Genomic DNA, 20,519 nt, shown 5'->3' with positions numbered 1-20,519 from the left:
GTGGCTCGGTCCTCGCCGCAGCAGCTCCGGGCCCTTTGCTACATGTCATCCTCTCTGTTCCCATATTTCCCACTCTATCCACTGTCCTGTCAAAGGAAGGCAAAGGCAAAAAACATAAAGCAAAAAAAGAAATTATACTCAGCTGTTGGGCTGTCGTTCAAACTACTGAATGAACTTCTCAGTGCCCACCCACATGGTCTGTTGGACCGACAGAGACGTGGCTCTGCTGCTCCAAATTAAAACATCGTTTCCAAATTATAAAAGAAAACTAGCTGACTTGTGCAATTTTGTCAAAGGACCTTTGTTGCATATTGCATAAGCAACATTTCTCCTCCTTCCAAATACAATATTCTCAGTGAGGTCTTTTATTCGCAGAAAACGATGACTGCTTAAGATGTCTGTCAGAGCAAAGAAAGTTCATGTTGAAACAACAGAATGTTTTAACTCAGGAAGAGTTCACAGGTCGGTGTTTGGTGGAACAACATGGTTTTTAATCACAGCGTTCATGCAGCTCTGCACGCTCTCCTCCAGTCCGTCACAGAGCTGTTGGTGACATCAGGCCGCTCTCGGAGCAGCTCGGCTTTGATTCTTGTGACCGTCCATCTTCCTCTCGATCACGTTCAGGAGGTTTTAATGGTTCACGTCTGGATTGGGCAGGCCATGACATGTAGAGAGAGATGCTGAGTTAAGGAACATTTTTTTGAGCTGTATTTCTTCTCTTTACATTGACAATATTATAGATCTTGCATAAAGGGATATTTATAACACATGGCCAGTAAATGTGGTCAGGAGTTTTGTCTGGAATTTGTCCAATATTGGCCTTTCTGTTTTTAGTGACGAGCTTGTAAATATTCAGTCAGACATTTGCCCTGATAAAGTTACCTGGTGAATTAGTCGATGGTTGGATCCTCTGGTTGAGCAAGAAAATAACTGGTAACAACACAAGAAGAAGACGTGAGGGGAAATGTTTTCACTCTGTTTTTTACAAACATGCTACACACACACATCGGCCTGAAATACACACATGCACAAACATGGACATGCACTGATGGAGAGATGTCAGAGTGAGGGGGCTGCACATGGACATGCGAGTAGAGGGGGATTCGGTGCCTTGCTCAAGGACACCTCGATGGAGCCCAGGGAAGGAGCTGGCACCTCTCCAGCTACCAGCCCCAACTCCAAGCTCGCTCCATGCCGGGACTTGAACCATCCACCCTCCGGTTCCCAAGCCACATCCCGACACATCTGTATATTTTCAGTCGTATGTCTTTACCATCTCTAATCTGTGACTCTTGTTGTTTAACAGCCAAATAATTTAGTGATAAATGAAAAAAGAAGCAGTTAAAAGAGGAAACTGACGAAAGTGAAACATACAGAACAAACTGTCACTTTGGTGGTTTCTGACTTTGAGGGGAACACGTGCTTTCTCTCAGCATGTCAGCGGCTCTGATGAGGCCTTGTCACATTTAATTGTGGGGACAAAGTTTTCTAACTCTTTGAAAACAAACGCAGAGAGTTGCTTTGTCTGTTCTGCAAACGTATCCCAGCATAAATCTCTCCACATCTACGAACAAAGGTCCTCCTTTCCTCATCATCCTTTGTGTCTTAATCGCTCCTCGCTCAGTTAATCACAGCATCTGTCCATGAGCTGTCCGCTGTCACAGATTAAAGCATCGCCTGCTCTTCTGTCACGTCTCACTATTGGTCACTGTCAGACTGTTTAATCTGCCTCAGTCTGTCCAGTGTGCTGCTCATTTCTTTCTGCCTGATCGCAGGTTTTTAATGCGCCTGCTGCCTCCCTCGCCGACGAATCAAATCAACTCGCCCTCCTTTGTCTTAAGCTTTGTAATCCAGGATTTCAACTCAATCAAGTCACAGAGGGGACAAAAAGAAGACTTAATGTGCACTTTTAACGTGACCTGGCCCTGACAGGACCGACCCGCTCAGGGTTTTACTGCTCCTCCGCTCGGCCGCAGCTTAAAGTCAACAGCTGATTATCAGACGCGGCCCACCTCGTGTGACCTCCATGTGAAACGAGCCCCTCGGCCTCTCCTGGAGATAACACATGAAAGTGAAAATGCGTGAGGTGATGACTCGCAGACATCTGCTGTCGTCTCTCTGGGAGCTGCAGATTGTTTGGATGTTTGTGATGAACTCCTGCTGCCTGTCGCCGCTCAGGTCACCCTCTATCGCTCTGATTGGCTTCTTTAATGCTGCCATCTGTGTGTGCGTGTGTTTGGCAGTGATGTCATATGAAAGAGAGCCGACTGCTGTTTGGAGGTGCTTTCAGATTTGGATCTACAGATCCCTTCTTTTCTCACCTCCTTTGTCACGTTAACCTCTATGCCTCGGGCTGCAGTTGGTTCGACCTTTGACCTTACACTGCTCTCTCTCAGCCTCCTCCTTCCTTGTTGTCTGCAGAGATTACCTTCACAGCAGCATCACCTGTTCGTCCGGACAGACAGCTCCAGCTGAGGGACGGACAGGTGAGGTCGGCCTCGGTGTCTCTGACTCTCAGCAGGAACAACACCTGTGCTGAGCTGACAGATCTGAGTCAGCGCTGTCGGTCAGCGAGGACGGCAAAGCGCTAATTAGACGTAATACATATCTGCTGTGTCATCCTGCTGCCCGTTACACGGCTGCGATGCAACCAGCTGGACGTGTGCTTTGATCTGCAGCCAAAGAAGAATTCCCAAACACCCAGCTGTGCTTAATTTACTGAGTTCAGACTGGAAGAACAATCAGAAAAGTTTCTGTCAGCAGGAAAAAGAGCCGACACACGAGTGAAGCTAATAAATACAGTCAGAAAATGGCAGCCTTACACAACAAAGGCCGGTCAGGAGGGATAAAGTTCCCGTATGTACCTTCAAAGCGTACCTGTCGTGCAGAGCGAACTTTTACAATGCTTTTTTCTCCAAGTGAGGAAACAGTTTGTTGAGAGTTTGTCATACAACAAAGTTAAAGTTCTCTTCTTGATACTTTCGATTGATTCACAACATCCATTTATGCGTTGAGTAAAGTGCAAGAAGAACGTCCACCTTAAAAGAAGCTGGTCGCCGCTGCCGGCCTTTGAGCTGCACAGAAAATGAAATGATGAAGATGAAAAGGCTGCAAAAGTTTTGCACTCAAACCTCTCCTCACGCGAGTGTTTGAAAAGCGGCTTCATCTGCACGAGTTTGTGAAAGTAATCAAAGAGGATTGTTACGACACAAAGCAGGCTGCTGTAACTCTCACTTTAATATGTGACATCCAGAGGCAATCTGCAGCTTTTTATTCACCGTCTGCTGTGTTTACAGCAGCATTTATTCGCTTTTGTGCAGCTGAGAAAACCAGAAAACACTATTTGTCCTTGTCCTTGACAAAGTGTGTTTTTGTACAAAACTCTGCACTGAAAACTAATTATTTTCTCTCAGACTGAGGCACCTTTCCCGCCTGCAAGTCTCAGCAGAGTGAGAGATTTCTCCTCCTCATTACAGGAATCACACCGTTCACACGGAGCTGCTGATCTTTCAATACACAGTCAGTTCCAAATCAAGCTGTCGAGTTAGCGTCATTAAAGAAGCACGGTCCAGTTAGGCTTTCAAAATAAAACTCGCGGAGAAACATTTTCACTTTAATGACTGTTGGACGTGAAAAAATGCGGGAGCACACTTCCCAGATATCCAGACAGTGCTGCATGTGTGATGTCCACGGTCGGCTCCGGTTGTAACTCTTGATTTTCCTGGCTGACGGTCGCTTTCCTTTTCAGACTGTTTGCTTCACCTGAGTGTCGAGTTTGTTTCTTCTTCTTTGGATTTTCACTTCTTGTTGAAGTTGTATCTGTAGTCATCCATCTTTTCTTTGTTTGTTCAGCCATAGTAGATTACTGTTTACTCGCAACACTTGCAGAGAGCGGAAAAGCAGCCGCTTAGCTCCGCCTACCCTCTCTGGCAGACCAACCGCTGCTGGCTGATGGAAAACCCGCACTAACTGGGCGCCGCCACAGACACCCAGTCTGTAATAATACTATATACTGCAAATGCAAAGGCTTCCATCAGTGGGCCAGAGGCTCAGTCACTATTGTGTTACCTCATTCAGCGATAGATAGAGACTTTCTTTAAGATTGTACCTTTAAAGCTTGCAGTATACCTTAAAATATTACGCTTGAGACGGAGAAGTCACGTCGGTTATCATCAGTCCGTCCCGTCCCTCCTGTCTCTCACTGGGGTGTAAATTCTTTATCCTTCATCCTGATCGACTGACGCTCGGAGACTCTGAGTTCAGTTAGTGCTGATGGTTCACCTTCTTCGTCCCGCTGCACATACCGGCCTTTTTACCATCTTTCTCGCACACAGGTTCAGCTTTACTTTTTCTTTTCACCTCTCTGAGACCGCCGTTTATTCGTCAAACGTGCTGCCACACCCGGCGAGTAAACGGGACTCTGCATTAGTTTGGGATCTGCGTCTATTAGAAGTTTTACGGTATGTTAGGTAACTATGGCGAACATAACTGACACATTATGTAACTGAAGGAAAGTCAATACAGGAGAGTGCTGTGCTTGTTTCAACCATCCATCACGCTAGACCGCCACCCAAAGCAGACGTCCTCGCTCTGTATTCTGACACATGAAGAGTAATTCAACATTATTTAAAGTTCTAATCTTGAGATATTAAGTCCAGTGATATCAGTGTGTTTGCATTCTGTGATTATCTCTGTTTCTTAGTGTTTCGTGTTGGAGCAAAACAGAAGAAATATTTAAATACCTTTGAGTCGCCGTCGGTTTTTGCTCTCCAAACGCGTCCCGCTCTCTCACATCCGTCCCTACCTCCTTCTAAATATTGATCTGCAGATTAATTTACATTCAGACGAGTTTTGTGCTCGCTCCGTGGTTCTGTCGAAGTTGATGGAAGTTCATGTAAAAAGTGCACAAAGATACGGATCAGCTGCTCCGTGTAAACAGTGTGAATCCTGTAATGAGGAGGTGTCTCTTGCTGCTGAATCTCTCTCTGCTGAGACTTTACGGCGGGAAAGGTGCCTCAGTTTGCGAGAAAATAATTAGTTTTCAGTGTCACTTTCTGTAGGAAAACAAATACTTTTTCATTGACAAGGACAAATAGAGTTTTCTGGTTTTCTCAGCTGCACAGCTCTGAATAAATTGAATTTATAAACGCGGCAGACACTGAATCAAACTTTTACTGCTGCTGAACGTCTCTGGATTTCTCACCTGCAACCAGTTTGGGCCGCGCTGACGTTGGGAACAGTTAATTAATTCTGATGTGCTGTGAATTCGATCTGACTCTTCTCCATTATAACTAAGAGAGACACACTGTATGCTTTACTACAATGCATTTGTCACAGCTGCAGTTATTGCTGTGGTATATTTGATAAGTTAGACCATCTTGGTTGGTTAAAATGTTGCTTATACATAAATGCATTAAGACATATTCATCAGTGAAGGCCATGTCTACACATACACGGGTATTCTTCTCTGCGTTTTGGCCTTTCGTCCACACAAACGGCTCTTTTAGGAAGTCTGTTTCCATGGAGACGTGTAGACGGGGTAAACGACGTCCGTTGCAAAATGAACACATATGAACAGTTACTCGAGAGGCAACAGAGGCGTCGGGATCGATTTTTTCAGACTTTTGACTGGCCACAATTCTTCTTCTTCTTTGCATCACCGGGTTATATCGCCACCTGCTGGTGTGGCATTCTCATGACAGAGTTTCTGTTGTGTTTTTGTGTTTTCGTTTGGACGGGGAAACAAAGGAGGCAAAAACTCAGTTTTCAATAACACCTGCGTACCTGTAGACATGGCCTAAGTATTACATAATACTAAAACGCTGACGGTGGTAATTCTACATAAAGACTAACGATTATAAATCTTTTTTTTTTTTATTAAAGATCAGGGTTCTTGGATTATCTTCAAATGCTTCATATCCAGGAATGGTTGTCGAGAACAGTATTTATTGGTACCGTTACGTGATTGCTCAGCACTGAAAGTACCGATAAGCTGACACACAAACGGTGCTCCTATCGGTATTTAATGTTAACATTCAGTCTTATTTAATGTTGTTTTCATTCAATCGTTTCCTTCTAGCATAGCTGACATCCGTCCCCTAGTGATGATGAAGCTGCCTGCGTCAGGCAAAGACGTTGCATTGCTGTGGTCTCATGCTGGAGAAAGTCTAGTAGGTCTGTATGGCGGACAGAGCGAAGCGTTCGATAGTTTGGGCTCACTTTACCAGATTTAACTCTGCTGCATCTTCCTTAGTTATGTGAAAAGGTAGCTGCGTCTAAAGTTGGAAACACCTGCAACCTCAACATACGAGTTCAAAAGTCTTTAAATCTGAAGCAGTGCAGCGCGTTTGACTGCTTCAGCAAAGCTGCTAATGCTAATGCCATTGCTAGCATTACTGCTAGTATCTCCTCAATGCAGCCTCCGTGTCCTGGTGGCTCCGATGGCGATGCTGCAGATGGGATTAGCCAAACTAAAAAATAAATAAATAAGCCTGTAGTTATTCAGTCACTGTTGTTAGCTAGCTTCAGTCATTAGCACTTCTTAGTTATGTTCCCATTTAATCCGTAGACAGCATCAGTTGAGCAGCAGCCACAGCTTCATCTGCGGTGAGTAACGTTAGCCGTTAGCAGAAATCAGAAGTTAATTGCTAAACGAGGGACACAGGAACAAACCGCAGAGTGTCACAGAGCTGTCGCCATGAGTCCAGTAGATTTAGATACGCTAGTAAGTGATAGCTCGCCTAAGTGTGAATTTTGAGTTGCCAGAAAACTATGTTTGTATTGCTTCTGATTCTTACTGTTTCTACATTTACTGTTAATGTTAACCGTTGTTACTGCAGGGAGAGAACCACAGCCTTTAACTCCAGGTTACATCATCAGACACCCTTATAAAGACATGTCTTCATTTTTTACACCAAATACTGGAGAGGAGTATCGATGAGAGTAAATCCTAATGATACCCATCCCTGTTCACGTGCCAAACATCTGTACGACCTACAGGCCACGTTAGGTTTGTAAGTTATGCTACACACAGACAGTGTACCAAGGCCAGATCTCCGCCCCCCCGCTGCCTGCATGTTGTCACCATGCTTTATATCGCACATAACGTAAAGTAGTGATGTCATCAACCAATGTAGAAAAGGTGTCTCAAAGACGGTCGTCGCCTTCCACTGCAAAAAGAATGAAGGCTGTCGCTGGCAGGGTTTTTATTTAACATCTTATATGCAAACAGCGATCTGCTGCTGCTGCCCACAGGACGTCTGTTTGCAAGGCTGCCAGGCAGGGAGATTAAAGTGAATCATTACTGCCACTTATTGCATGTTTTTTAGGGATTCTGAGCCGTACTGAGGCGTCTGTATTTTCACCATAATATCAAAAATCTGCTTGTTGAGTTCCTGCATGTTCTAGTTGTGCAGAAGTGACCCTTGAAAAACCTTTTTAAGCATCTTATAAAAAACATAGATTAATAAAAAGCAAACTATTAAATTAGACTGTTAAACAGAGAAACAGACACATTATGCAAACATGGAGTCCTCTGAAGCTCGGCTAACAGCAACGTTAGCTTGTCACTCTTGAATAATTGTGGCTTAAACAGCTCGTTGACTATTCCCGACATCATGTCCACAGAGTGAATGATAAGGTGTGTGTGTGTGTGTGTGTGTGTGTGTGTGTGTGTGTGTGTGTGTGTGTGTGTGTGTGTGTTCATGCAGCGAGTCTCCATGGATGCACTTAATGACAGATAATTGGTGGTTAAGTGCAGATATAAAGAGGCTGCTAACGAGTTCTGTTCACACAGCGAGAGTTTAACTCAGACTCAATGTTTGTGTGTGTGTGTGTGTGTGTGTGTGTGTGTGTATAAATGTGAATGTCCTTCACTGGGTGCTATCATCACTCTTATGCACACACACACACACACACGCAGCAGATGTTCGTTTAAACGGACGATGGAGCTGATTTCCATTTGAATGCTGAGTGGAAGTTATTATGGTGCAGCTCGAGAGGCCGCAGCACTGATACTGTGTGTGTGTGTGTGTGTGTGTGTGTGTGTGTGTCTCAGAGAGAGTTCACAATAGCACATCCGTATTGTTTTGAAATGCCACTTGTTTTATCAGATTGCATTAACGTTTTATCATCTTCTGAAGGATGCTGTCAGCTCCTAATGATCCTCCAGGTGAGCGTGTGTGTGTGTGTGTGTGTGTGTGTGTGTGTGTGTGTGTGTGTGTGTGTGTTAGACCAGGTAGAGTCAGACTTGGTGTGTCTGCTGGAGGTCAGCTGATTGTTAAAGGCGTCTCATTTCCATATGAATGGCCGCTCTCAGCTGTTTCCAGCAGGAAGTAGAGTTGTATCGCGGCGGCGGCGTCCCGCCTGTATCACAAAGAAGCACAGACGCTTTTGTTGCCACGTCCTCTCAGATGACCAGGTAATCAGTGTTACACTCGCAGCGCTGCAGGAAAAAGCATCCAAACAATCAGCTGACACTCGGGGAATTCCCCAAACACAACAGAGGCTGCTGGGTAATCTGTGTCAGAGCAGCCGCCTTCCAGAGTAACGAGGGGGATTGTTAAACAGCTTTTCCTCTTTGTCGTGTTCCTGCCTTTTCGACAGTAAAGGGCCCTGAGTAAAGACACGCTGTGATAACAGAATAAACTGATTCAAACATGAAACTGATTGGAGATAATCTGTATCATGAAGGTTTAACTGCCTCCGTGTATGTGACTAACAAAGACAAAGTTAAACAGTGTACGATCACCTTCAGGAGTCATACATCTCACACATCTTGGCTCCACAGAGGCGAAGAGGAGGAAAAAGCCTCCACTTCCCTTATTTCAGAGAGACTTAAGAAATGTTGTCATAAAAATCAGCTTGTTTGTGTCTCTAAGAACAGTCAAAAACAGAAGTTGTCCTGCACTCATGGATGAAGGTTTCCAACACGTAGTAAACGCACCATTCAATCAATCTTAGTTCATATAGCTCCAAATCAGAAACCAATGTCATCTCAAGACATTCTGCACAGAGCAGGTCTAACGTACTCTTACCCAACATGAATCCACCATGACACAGAAACACTTCCTCTAACAGGCCCGAACCTCGAGCAGAACCAGACTCATGCTGAACAAACATCCAAAGAGACTGGATGGGTCAAGACAGGGAGGTGCAGGACAGACATAACATATGTTGCTGTCGAAACAACAGATAATACAGACTTATGGCTACAATGGCAATTAACTTGACCAGTGACCAAACAGTTTAGAAGGCAGGATTAAGAAGGACGTCATCTTCGTACAACGCTAGTAGGCCTCAAGATATGAAGAATCTCTGCGTTGTTTAATACTGCGATCAGGTTTGAAGTGTGATAGATTAACAGATATTAAAGAGTGCATGTTAGCTATAACTCGTCGTTTCTATGTCTATCTGTTGTTGTGCATGTTTCACACTATAGCCAAATTGACACAAGTTAATCTGACAGAGGCTGATAGCTGCAGCCTGCAACCAAGACTTTTGCGATGAGTTTATTGTGAATACTCAGATTGCAATAACCATTGCATTGCCATTTATTGTGCAGCCCAAATAGCTAGCTAGCTAACATTGGTGCAAAACAGCCACAGCCACATGGAACATGTTGTGACCCTCTAACTCAAAGCACAGGCCAATAACTGGTGCTGAAATGTGAGAGTACTAAATGATCCCCATTGTCTCTACTTTGACTGTAAAAAGAGCGATCTAACTTTATAAGGTCGGAGGTCATAATGGAAGCTTTGTCAGAATTGGGAGGCATGCATTGGACAGTCTAAAGCCTCTTTCACGCATGCACTCCTCTGCCCCTGATTTGCATGCTCACACACGTCCCTCACAGCGGGACATTTGTCCTGTCAGACTGGGGGACATTTTCGGCGTCAGCCCTCACAGCCAGCAGCTCCTGACTCTCTCCGTCTCTCCAGTCTGCAGACGTCTTTGCTGTCGTCATATAACGATCCTTCTTCTTCAACCTCGGATGTTTTTGATCGTCCTGTCCTGTCGCTCTGCCTTCACACCGATCACATGATATAAACGTCATTGTGCGTCTGTGGGATTTTATAAGTGATATCTCAGAGACACCCGCAGGAAATCCCCTCAAATGTGGCACAAACACCCGCTCTGACATAAGGGGGAAGTGAGTAGAATTTGGTGAACATAGGTCGAAGGTCAAGGTGACTGTGATCACATCTATCCCATTCTCCTACACGTAGTAGCTTCATCTCGGTGTGCTGCCTGCGGAGCCTCACAGTGACTCAGCTCTGTGCCGCTCAGCGTCTCTGGCTAACTCCTGGAAACATGCAGCGCTCTGTGTTTGTGTATCGCTGTGTGCTCGTTGGTGTGTCGGAGCAGCAGCGGCTCGGAGTTTAAAGGAAATCGTTAGCTCTTAATTAGAGCATTACTGCAGTGATAAAGTTACACCTCCAGATAATGATGCATCGATGGAGACACACAGCTCGCCTCCTCCTCTAACTTTAGACCTTCCTCTCTTTACATTTCTGTCCCTTCTTTCATCTCTTATCTTTGCTCCCTCGCCCACCTTTTTTGTCCGTGACTTATTTTTCTCCTCTTTTGTCATCCTTTCTGTTTCTTTTCTTTCTCTTTTATTGCCTTCTTCAAACCTCCTTTCTTTCTTTCTCTGTCCTCTCAGTCCCTCCATGTTGTGATTTCTTTCCTCTTGTCTCTCTCACTCTTTCTCTTCTTCCTTCCTCCATCCTTCCCTTAGTTTTTCCTTCTTTTTCTCCTTTATAAGTTTCCTCTTTTCTCCATTCATTTTTCCTTTCTTTCTTTCTTTCTTTCTTTCTTTCTTTCTTACTTACTTCATTCCTTTGATCAATCATCTTCTATATTTCTTTACTTTCTTTCCTTATTCCCTTCATTTCATATCCTTCCTTCCCCCATGTTTTCCTTCCCTCTTTCTTCCTTTTTTTCATGCTTTCATTTCTTATTTGTTCTTTCTTCCTTCCTCCATATGTTATCCTTCTTTCTCCTTCTATTCATTATCCTTTCATCCCTTCTCCCTACTTCTATTTGTTATCCTTTCTTTCCTCCTTTCTTAGTTTGTTTTTTATCCTTCCCACTTCGTTTCCTTGTTTCTTTCTCCATTTCTTCTCCATTCTCTCGTCCCTCCTCCAAGTCTTATATTTTCTGTCTTCCTCCATTTCTGTCTTTCATTTTCTCTCTTCGTGCATTCCTCCTTTCTTTCTTTTTCTTCCTTCCCTCTCTGCGTCTTCAGATATGCGTCGATGACATCTGTGTGTGATCTTCTGGTGTCCTCGCACTTTCGGCCCGGTGTTTGTTTGTATTTAACAGTGCTCAGGAAGCCGTGACATCATGAATATGTGTGTGTCTGTCTGTTGACAGTTACAGGACGTGTCTGGTTGTGTGTGTGTGCGTGTGTGTGTGTGTGTGTGTGTGTGTGTGTTTGCTGACAGGCAGAATGTTTGTTGTCTCACAGCGATGACAGCGTCACCGCGGCGTCTCTCGCTGCTACATGAGGCCCTTCAGGCTCCGTCCTCGTCTCTGTTCAGGCTCAAAATGGCTCCTGTCTCACATCTCTGCTCTCAAAGACAACGCTCAGCGACAAAGAACATGGCAGCCACCTCGCCCGCCTCACCCTCCTCACCCGCCTCCCCTCTGTTTACGATGTAGAGTCTGTAGGCAGTTTAACAGGGTTCATAAACTTCCTGAACAGATCTCATTCTGTCAAACAGGTCGCAGCATTTTTACGTGTATCGGTTTTAAAGTGCTCAAAATTTTAATTCAACTTTTTTCTGTTTGTAAACAAAATCAACTGAAATATTCCTTCAAATATTCGCGATATAGCGATAATCACCTCCAACAGTGACACTATATAATAAAATATATTGAAGTTCACACCAAATTCAGTCGGCCCACTCTGACTAAGCAAGCACACACACGCACACACACACACACATACACACACACGCCAGCTTACAGTGAAAAGTCTCACTGGCCTGATGCGAAGATGAGCAGCAAAATAAAAGTCTGGTACCTTCGAGCAGAGTTGTGATCCAAGCAGCAGGTGTCTCAGTCTCTCAATCCTCCGGTGGCCACCAGGAAAGAAAACAGTCTGTCCGTCTTCAGGGTCTTCTTCAGGGTTGAAAATGATGAACTAAAGCCGTAGATGAACTGTGCAGTGCACCAAGGAAAGGCGGAACAACACGTGTTCAGATCGGCAGGTTTGAGACATCACAAACCTAAGGAGCCAATCCTGTTGATGGACGGGGTGACACTATGCGTATCATCATGTGTAACCTATGGCAACCACCTCAGGCGATGTGGGAGCCAGCTGTAACCGTCCTCGTAATGTTTGCAAACTCACTGCTGACTACTAACGTTAACGTTACTACTGCTTTACTACATTTCAAGCTAGCTGAGTATATAGTGGGCGGGGCCTATGCAGAATGGGGAATATTTAATGAGGGAGAAGGAGGAGATGCCTTTGGAGGAAAGAACTGGACCCGCCGGAAAATCACATAATATCACATAACATAATTTACACGTTATGTTAAACTGCGGCATTCTGGGAGATGTAGTTCCAGAACATTAAATTGACTGACTCTGCTTAAAGTTGTAAAAAAGATCATATTCCGCATCTCTTCAGTTTTAGCGCTATATTTCCTGCTCGTCATGGTGACTGAAATTCTTCACTGAAGCTGAATTTATGTGACACTGAGAAAAATCCTCAAACCAAAGTCTCCGTGTTATTTTGTGATTACATCTTCCCCTCAGACGGGGACATTGTCGATGTCTGGATGTGAAACTTAACCTGACATTTTGGCATCTTTGGAAACTTTTGAACTAGAATTTCATAACAACTTTTTGCAGAGCAACATAAACTTTTAATGACTTTTCTAGTTCAGCGTGTTACAAACACTCTGGATAGATTCTTCGTCCATTTTAAAGCTACGTAAGATGATTGAGTTTGTGAGACTGCAGACATATTCTTTGTGCTCATAAATCCTCGTCTTCTGTCCTGTTAGATGATGATAACCGCTCACTGTAATCTGTCCCTGCTGTGTATCATTAATTAGCCTGTTAGCTAGCGTTTAAATGTGGACTGTCTGAGCAACAAGCTGCAGATAAACACCTGGAAATATGAATGCACAACAATGAGATGGACTTGTGATGATCCACGGAGGCTAATGAGATCAGACTCATTGGGCTCTTCAGTAACAAGCTGAGGACTCGCGTTGTAATCGTGTTAATTAGTTTATAATCAACTGAAACTCGCTAATGTGAAACAATCCTGCAGGACAACAGATAAACGTCCTGAACAATCACACTTACAGTAACAGCTGATTCACCGTTTGACTCCAGCAGGGAGGAGGAGGTCGGGATGGTTACTCGGTTGTTTATGTGTTGTTTTGTGTCTCTCTGCAGTGCCGCCTCAGTTCCTGAACTACCCGACCAACACGTACGCCTACGAGTCCACCGACATCGAGCTGGAGTGTGCGGTGACGGGAAACCCGCCGCCGACCGTCCGCTGGATAAAGAACGGAGAGGAAGTCATCCCCAGTGACTATTTTCAGATAGTGGTGAGTCAAACAGAGGTCCCACTGTTTACATACACGGACACACGAGAAAAAACCCTCTTTTAATCACCATGTGGACCACATGCATCCAAATATATACGTGGATTTTTAATCAGAAATTAGCATGTTCAGAAAGAATGTACCATCCAGCATAGTCGGTGCAGAACTGTGAACAAGTATTCCTCCCAGATATGAAACTGCTGAGTCAGGTACGTAAAATTTACTGCCGAGCAACAGGGAAAGAAATGGAGTATATAGAAGCTGTGTCCCAATCCAGGGGCCTTCGAAGGCTCCTTCAGATGCGGCCGACAAACGCATCCTCCATTTCCCCGGCCGCGAAGGATCCATCGGCTGCATCCTATCCCGAGATGCATTGCGCTCCAATTCCAACAAGATGTTGGACTCCTAAGTGGCTGTAGGAACAAACCTTTTGGTTTCAGCTCAATCGAATAGCGTAGAGTATTACACATGTTTACAAAAACGAAAGGGCCCTTCAAACATCAAATTATCTTTAAAAACGTGATGTTAGTTATGCTAGGTAGTTAGCCTGCTAACATCGGTGACACAAGGGTAAGGGGCGGGAACAGCTGATGACACAAACAGAAAATGCTCCGTAGATCAGACCGTCTCATTTCAGTTCGACTTTAACGGCATACACAGGCTCACGTCCCCGATTGGGACACAGCTAGAAAAAGGGAGGAGTTTAGATTAAGATAATGTTACTTTAAGCCCTTTAAGCCCTCACACATGCACTCCTGACCTTTTCCAGAGTTTCCTTTCACACACGTCCCTCACAGCGGGAGATCTTCCCTGTTGGGCTGAGGGTTTCATGACGTAAAAAAGCACGCTGTGGTCCCTGCAACTCAGCCCTCATAGGCTCCTGATTCTCTCCTCTCTCCAGTCTGCAGACATCTTTGCTGTCGTCTTGTAAACGATCCTTCTTCTTCAACCTTATGTGTCGCTCTTCTGGCATCACCCCGCCCACTCGCTCGTGGTGCTACGGCTCACCCCGACTTCTTGCAGACGTTTTACCAGGAGGCTGGCAGGAAAAAGTCTGCATGAAGTCGGGGTGAAAAAAGTGTCTGTCTGCGTTCGCACATGCAGCCCACCTGAGTGGAGGAGCTTCACTGTCTTGCATGGAAGCTTGCGACCTAACACGTTGTTTTTAACATTAGCATTAAGTGTCTGTGGTTTAAAAGAATTACATCAGGAAGTTTTGTTTAATTAAAAGTTCCTTAACAGCGGTCTAGTAAACGGCAAAGTAGAAAAGATACGAACAAAATAATGAATGAAAACATGTAGTTTTATAATCTGATAATCTGGATATCACTCATAATCTCTCATCCTGTAACCTTCAGAGATAACACACACATGTAAACCAACATACACGTGTTTGTGACTTTGTTGCACACCTGACTGCTTTTATTGACCCGTCGTGTTTGTTTTCCAGGACGGCAGCAACCTGCAGATTCTGGGTCTGGTGAAGTCAGACGAAGGATTTTATCAGTGTGTCGCTGAGAACTCAGCCGGCAGCTCGCAGGCGATGGCTCAGCTGCTGCTCCGAGAGCCAGGTAGGACGAAACACACACGCACGCACACACACACACGCACACACACACACACACACACACACACGGCTGATACATGTGGTGTCCCTGTCGCTGCTCATCGATAAACTTGCTGTCGTCACCTGTTGTCTTTGTTTCTCATTTCCGCTGCATTTCCTGTGACATCACCTGATTTCCAACTTTATGCTGTAACTCCTTTATTGATTTATTTTGATCAATTATGAGTCGTGCAAAAATGAGCCCTGTTTTCTTACAGTGTGAAAGACGGCTTGTAAACAGCCTGTGACAGTCTGTGACTGGGTTCATCCACATTCAGATGTCAGTAACTCAACATGCATCTATAACGTGTGATTTATTGTTCTGGTGTAACTTTGCTCTGACAGCAAAGACGAAAGGCTGAAGTGAAGCATTTTAATCACAGCACAGATACAAATGTATATATTTTTTCAATGTTATTATAATTAAGAAAGGCACGTGTTTGTCTGCCCCTCAGAAGCACAATCAGCTGATCATTACTACTACTTCAGAATAAGAACAGATCATTCTGCAACGCTTGCTGCTCTCACACTCAACAGAAAGATCAGATCAGCTTTATTGATCGCCCACACGGGAAATTTACTCACAAAAGAAACCAATTAAATAAAGCACTCAAGTTATGAAAATAGACAAAAAGTAGAGGGAGCAATAAAAAGATAAAAACATACTGTTGTTGCTGTTATTTATATATTGTCATAATAGTGACAAAAACTGACTATGACTGAATTATATATGTAATAAAATATAAAATAACAATATTCAAAGGAGAATATGTATAACTACAGTACAGAGACAAGTGGACCTACAATATATTCAGTATACAGCAGGTTTGAATGTGTCTCTGTGTCGATGCAGTGAGTCGGTTCTACTGAACGAGACCATTCTGCCATTTTTAAACAGACTAGTGTTGTGACGTTCTCGAATGATCCGATTCTTTTGAACGGCTCTTTGGTGCGAACGACGGGAACTGAGTCGTAGGCGAGAGCTGTTCTTTTTATAGTTTTCACTGCTCGCCCTCGATCCACTCCTCTTTATGCCCAATCACCACAGGCAGCTTCTTTCAACTGCAACTCTGCTATACGAGGTCACAGGGTCCTTCCTGGCCCACCGTATCCCAGGATGCATTGCGCGCCACTTCAAACGAGAAGGCGGACTTTTTAACGGCCGAGGAAGACACCTTAAAATGTCAAACTTTTTGGTTTCAACTCAATCGAATAGCTTGTGTTACATATGTTTATCTTTAAATTAATAGGTTAACTTACGCGACGTTAGTTATGCTAGCTTGTTAGCCTACTAGCTACCTGTTGCTAGGCAACAGGAGCAGTGTTTGGTGATGCAACGGTAGACCAGACCGTCTCATTTCAGTTTGGCTTTAACGGTCTACGCAGGCTATGAATGAAGCATCCTCCGTGGACCGCCTCCTTCGAAGGCTGCAGCCCGCGGATCGGGACACAGCTAGAGTCCGTCCTTCACACAGTCTATTTGTAAAGTACATTTTGCCAGGTGAAACATACAGGCTTTTTAATTCTACATAAATCTCACAGAGTGCCTTGGATTGTTTTTTTAAAGTACAGTTGCAATTTATGTTTGATTGAGTTCAATTTTTCAGCCCTTCACAGATGAATGGAGTTTATATAACATCAGACAAAGGTAGAAAAAAGGACAGAAAACATCGATTCAAAAAGACTAAATAAACTAAAACAAAGAAAATATACAAAAGCCATATTTTATTATTTTTTGAATAAACATGTCTTTGTTTTTGTTTTGGGGAATTTATTTCACTTCCATAAACATCTGACTCAGCAGGAGGGTTTACGCTGTGTCTCTGCAGAGCAGGTTTAAGAGGACATACAGCGTGTGTGTTTTAGGTGAATGTTTATGCTCCTGCCTCCGAACTTTAACAACACCACCAAATAGGTTGTGAATGCACCTGAGTTATTTGAGCTCTAACAATGGGCAGTGATTCAGTGAGCGTTTCCCAGCAGGCCTTGCTCCTGTTGTGATGCTCAGTTTGAGTTTCAGTCACAGCTGAGAGAACAGCAGGAGGCGCCGTGCGCTGGCACACTCGCTGTTTGTTGTGTTGTGTTGCTGTTTGTGTCGGGTCTAAAATTCAGTTAGTCATGTGGTCTGACAGCAGTTACTGCCATCTGATGCACATACACACGCACGCACACACACACACACACACACACACGCACACACACACACACACACACACACACACACACACACACGCAGACAAACACAGACATGAATATATGAACAGCTCAGCCAGTCTGCTGAAAATCTGAGTCAGCACAATAAAAGCACTCTGCATCGAAACGGACCTGTGTGTGTGTTTGTGTGTGTGTGTGTGTGTGTGTGTGTGTGTGTGTGGATAACAAAGGCCAGCAGAAAGTGAGTTCAGTTATATTCACACTGTATTTTTTTGTTCCCTGTTGTTGTGATCCTGTTTGTTCAACCTGGATAATCCATCTGATAATTACGTTTCCTGTTACTGCAGTTTACTGTCCTTGCAAAGTCAACACTTCCTTCACATGTTTTTCAAATTAAAAGCCTCCCAGCATTAAAGAAGAAAACTCAGAGCAGCACACTGAATAACTTACACAATGGTTACTAACATATCCAACCACTTCTTAGCTAAAGTACTTGTTTGTTGCTTGTGTGCAGGCAGTGACTAGTTAAAAAAGGAACTAACCCACCACCTAGCTACTTAGAATACAATCTACAAGGTAACTAGCATCATAATTAACTGACATACTGGTTATCTACCTAACTGGCAAACATGTTATCTAGCATGTCAACTGGGTATCTTTTAATCACAAACCAACCAACTTAACTTAACTAAACATCCACAATATGATTACGTTATTTAATGACCAACTGCCTGGTTATATTGCTGAGCTGATTAACTAACTAACTAACCAACTAACTACCTCTTTCTCTCACTCACTTATTCACTGCCTACTTTGCAGTTAATCACATGAAGATAGACTATAAGTTCGACCAACTCCCCAACAGCAGCGCTTGGCTGTGCAGTGTTTTCCTGCAGGATGAGCTGATGGCGCAGGCAACGGGCTCAAAAAAGAACTCGAAGATTCCCGTCGTGTGATTGTCATGATTGGCTGTCAGTCAAACTCATCCCTATGGCAACACGCAACATCAAAGCCCCCAAAGAGAAGCCTCATCAGTCGTACTCGTTACTACTCAACACGGTCTCAGAGCAGACCATCATCATGGCTGCGTCTGTGCCAAGATAACACAGATACAATTCACTGTCAGACTTTTTGAACAGATTTTATAAACTGGCCAATAACATCATTATTAGACGGGCTGCTAACACCTTGTGTTTTCTCTTTATAAAGACCGGATAAAAAAGTGACTTGACTTGGGACTTGACTTGCCTTAACAAAGGACTCGACCTGACTTGACATAACCTACATAACGACTTGAGACTTATATGTTACTTGAGCAAAAATGACTTGGTCACAACACTGCTAAATAGCTAACTTACTACATATTTGCAGCTAACTTACTAGCTAACTAACTAACAACTTATATGCAGCTAACTAACTTGCTAACTTATTTGCTGACTGATGAACACATTAGATATCTTACTAACTTACTGACCTAATGTCTAACTGCCTGCCAATGTATCTCACTATCTGACTAATTCTTTGACTGACATATGTAATTGGTTTAATAACTAACATGCTACTTATCTAAACTGACTGATTTACTGTCTGTGAGTCAGCTAAGCAGGAAACTAATACACTGACTGCTCGTTATTTAAGTAACTAACAAATTGAGTGACTGACTTATTTGCAGCAAACTAAGTAGCCTACTAATGAACTAACTTATGAACTCATTGTACATGTGGCTGAATAACTCACATGCTACATATCTTAATAGCTGGCTGACTGACTAGCGGTGTTATCAAGGAACCTTGTTGTTCTTTCTTTGTTTCTTTCTCTTTATTCCTCCCTTCTCCCTCTTTCTCACTTGCCTGTCTCTTTTTCTCTACTTTAATCACTGTTCAGTTTGTTGCCTCCCCTGAGCCAGCAGCACAGATGGCATCACGCACACACACACACAAACACACACACACCAAGACATTAAGAGGGTCAGATGGCTGGTGTTATCGCTTGGTTACTATCGCCACGGGAACCCAGCATCCCACCAGGCTCACAGCGGCCAATCAGACATTCCCACGAGAAATCACGGCGGGAGTGTGTGTGTGTGTGTGTGTGTGTGTGTGTGTGTGTGTGATTGTCAGCATACCACCTTGTTACCCTTGGCGATGCCAGGCCCCTTGATACTTGGAGTGTCTCTTCGCACATGCACACACACACACACACACACACACACAGACAATTTTGTCTCTCACTTACATAGCCTACTTAAAATCTCTCCAACAGGCATTTAAACGAATACATCTTTCACTCAGGTAAAATACCAGCGCACACACAGACACACACCCACTTACACACACACACAGACACACACACAGGGTAGCTGAGTGGTTTCATTAATGCAGAACACATGCAGGTGCTGATTCTGTTTGACTCCACACGCAGGGGTCTTAACATCTCATATAGATTTTCTTTTTCGTTCTGTTTTTCTCCGTGCTGCTGCTAACATAATCCCTCTCTGTCTTCCCTCTCACAAACACAACAAATCAACAGAATAATAAATTAAACAGTATTGACTTGTTTTGATGAGTTTACAGGTAGCACTATTAGGAACTGTGTCCCAGATTTCATTTGTGGTGGAAGTTTGGATCATGTCTGCTAGCTTACAATAGCATTGCTGCGTTTACCAACACTTGAAACTGGTTATTGGCTAGCATAGCTCATTGGAGGCTAGCTAAATTCACCTGTGCCTAGCTAGTTAGCTTACAGTAAGCGAACAAGCTAAGTCTTGAAAAGCTAAAGGTCTTGTGAAACAGAGGAGGGGAGTAACATCTTAGCAGCAGCTGTTAAACAAGCTACTGATGTATAGGCTAAATGCTTAGCTCACTTTTGTAGCCAGTAGCTAACTTTACATGTCTGCAAATTTATACCAAGCATATGTCAAACCTGACCAGAGGAGAGCTAATCACTACTTAGCAGCTGCAGCTGAACAAGCTAACAATATATTTGCATGACAGGCAAATACAAAAGCCTTCTGTTTCGAACAAGGTGTCCAGAGTGCAGACAAAATGTTGTGGTTTTTAGCGTTATTAAAATCACAATGTTGTCCTTTTTCTTTGAGCTTACGTAAACATTTATCATTCTCTGCCTCATTCATTATTACCTCACCCGATATAGAAACAATGTACACAACATGACTTATAGCGTACTGG

The 20,519-nt window shown here is 43.7% G+C and overlaps 1 protein-coding gene across 1 annotated transcript in view; it reads left to right on the top strand.

The window, feature by feature from the left end:
* Window positions 1–20,519, top strand: part of dcc (DCC netrin 1 receptor) — a 291,775-nt gene that overhangs the window by 122,819 nt on the left and 148,437 nt on the right. Inside the window, exons 6-7 of the mRNA XM_069677215.1 lie at window positions 13,420–13,574; window positions 15,022–15,142. Of these exons, the coding sequence (XP_069533316.1) occupies window positions 13,420–13,574; window positions 15,022–15,142 (276 nt within the window). The remainder of the gene's footprint in view (window positions 1–13,419; window positions 13,575–15,021; window positions 15,143–20,519) is intronic.

Source organism: Semicossyphus pulcher, unplaced genomic scaffold, assembly GCF_022749685.1.
Source record: "Semicossyphus pulcher isolate SPU_LCO1_2020_fin unplaced genomic scaffold, fSemPul1.0.p SCAF_28, whole genome shotgun sequence".
In the NCBI taxonomy this organism is placed as follows: domain Eukaryota; kingdom Metazoa; phylum Chordata; class Actinopteri; order Labriformes; family Labridae; genus Semicossyphus; species Semicossyphus pulcher.
Note: the sequence above shows the minus strand (reverse complement) of the source record. Positions and strands in the feature narration are given on the sequence as shown.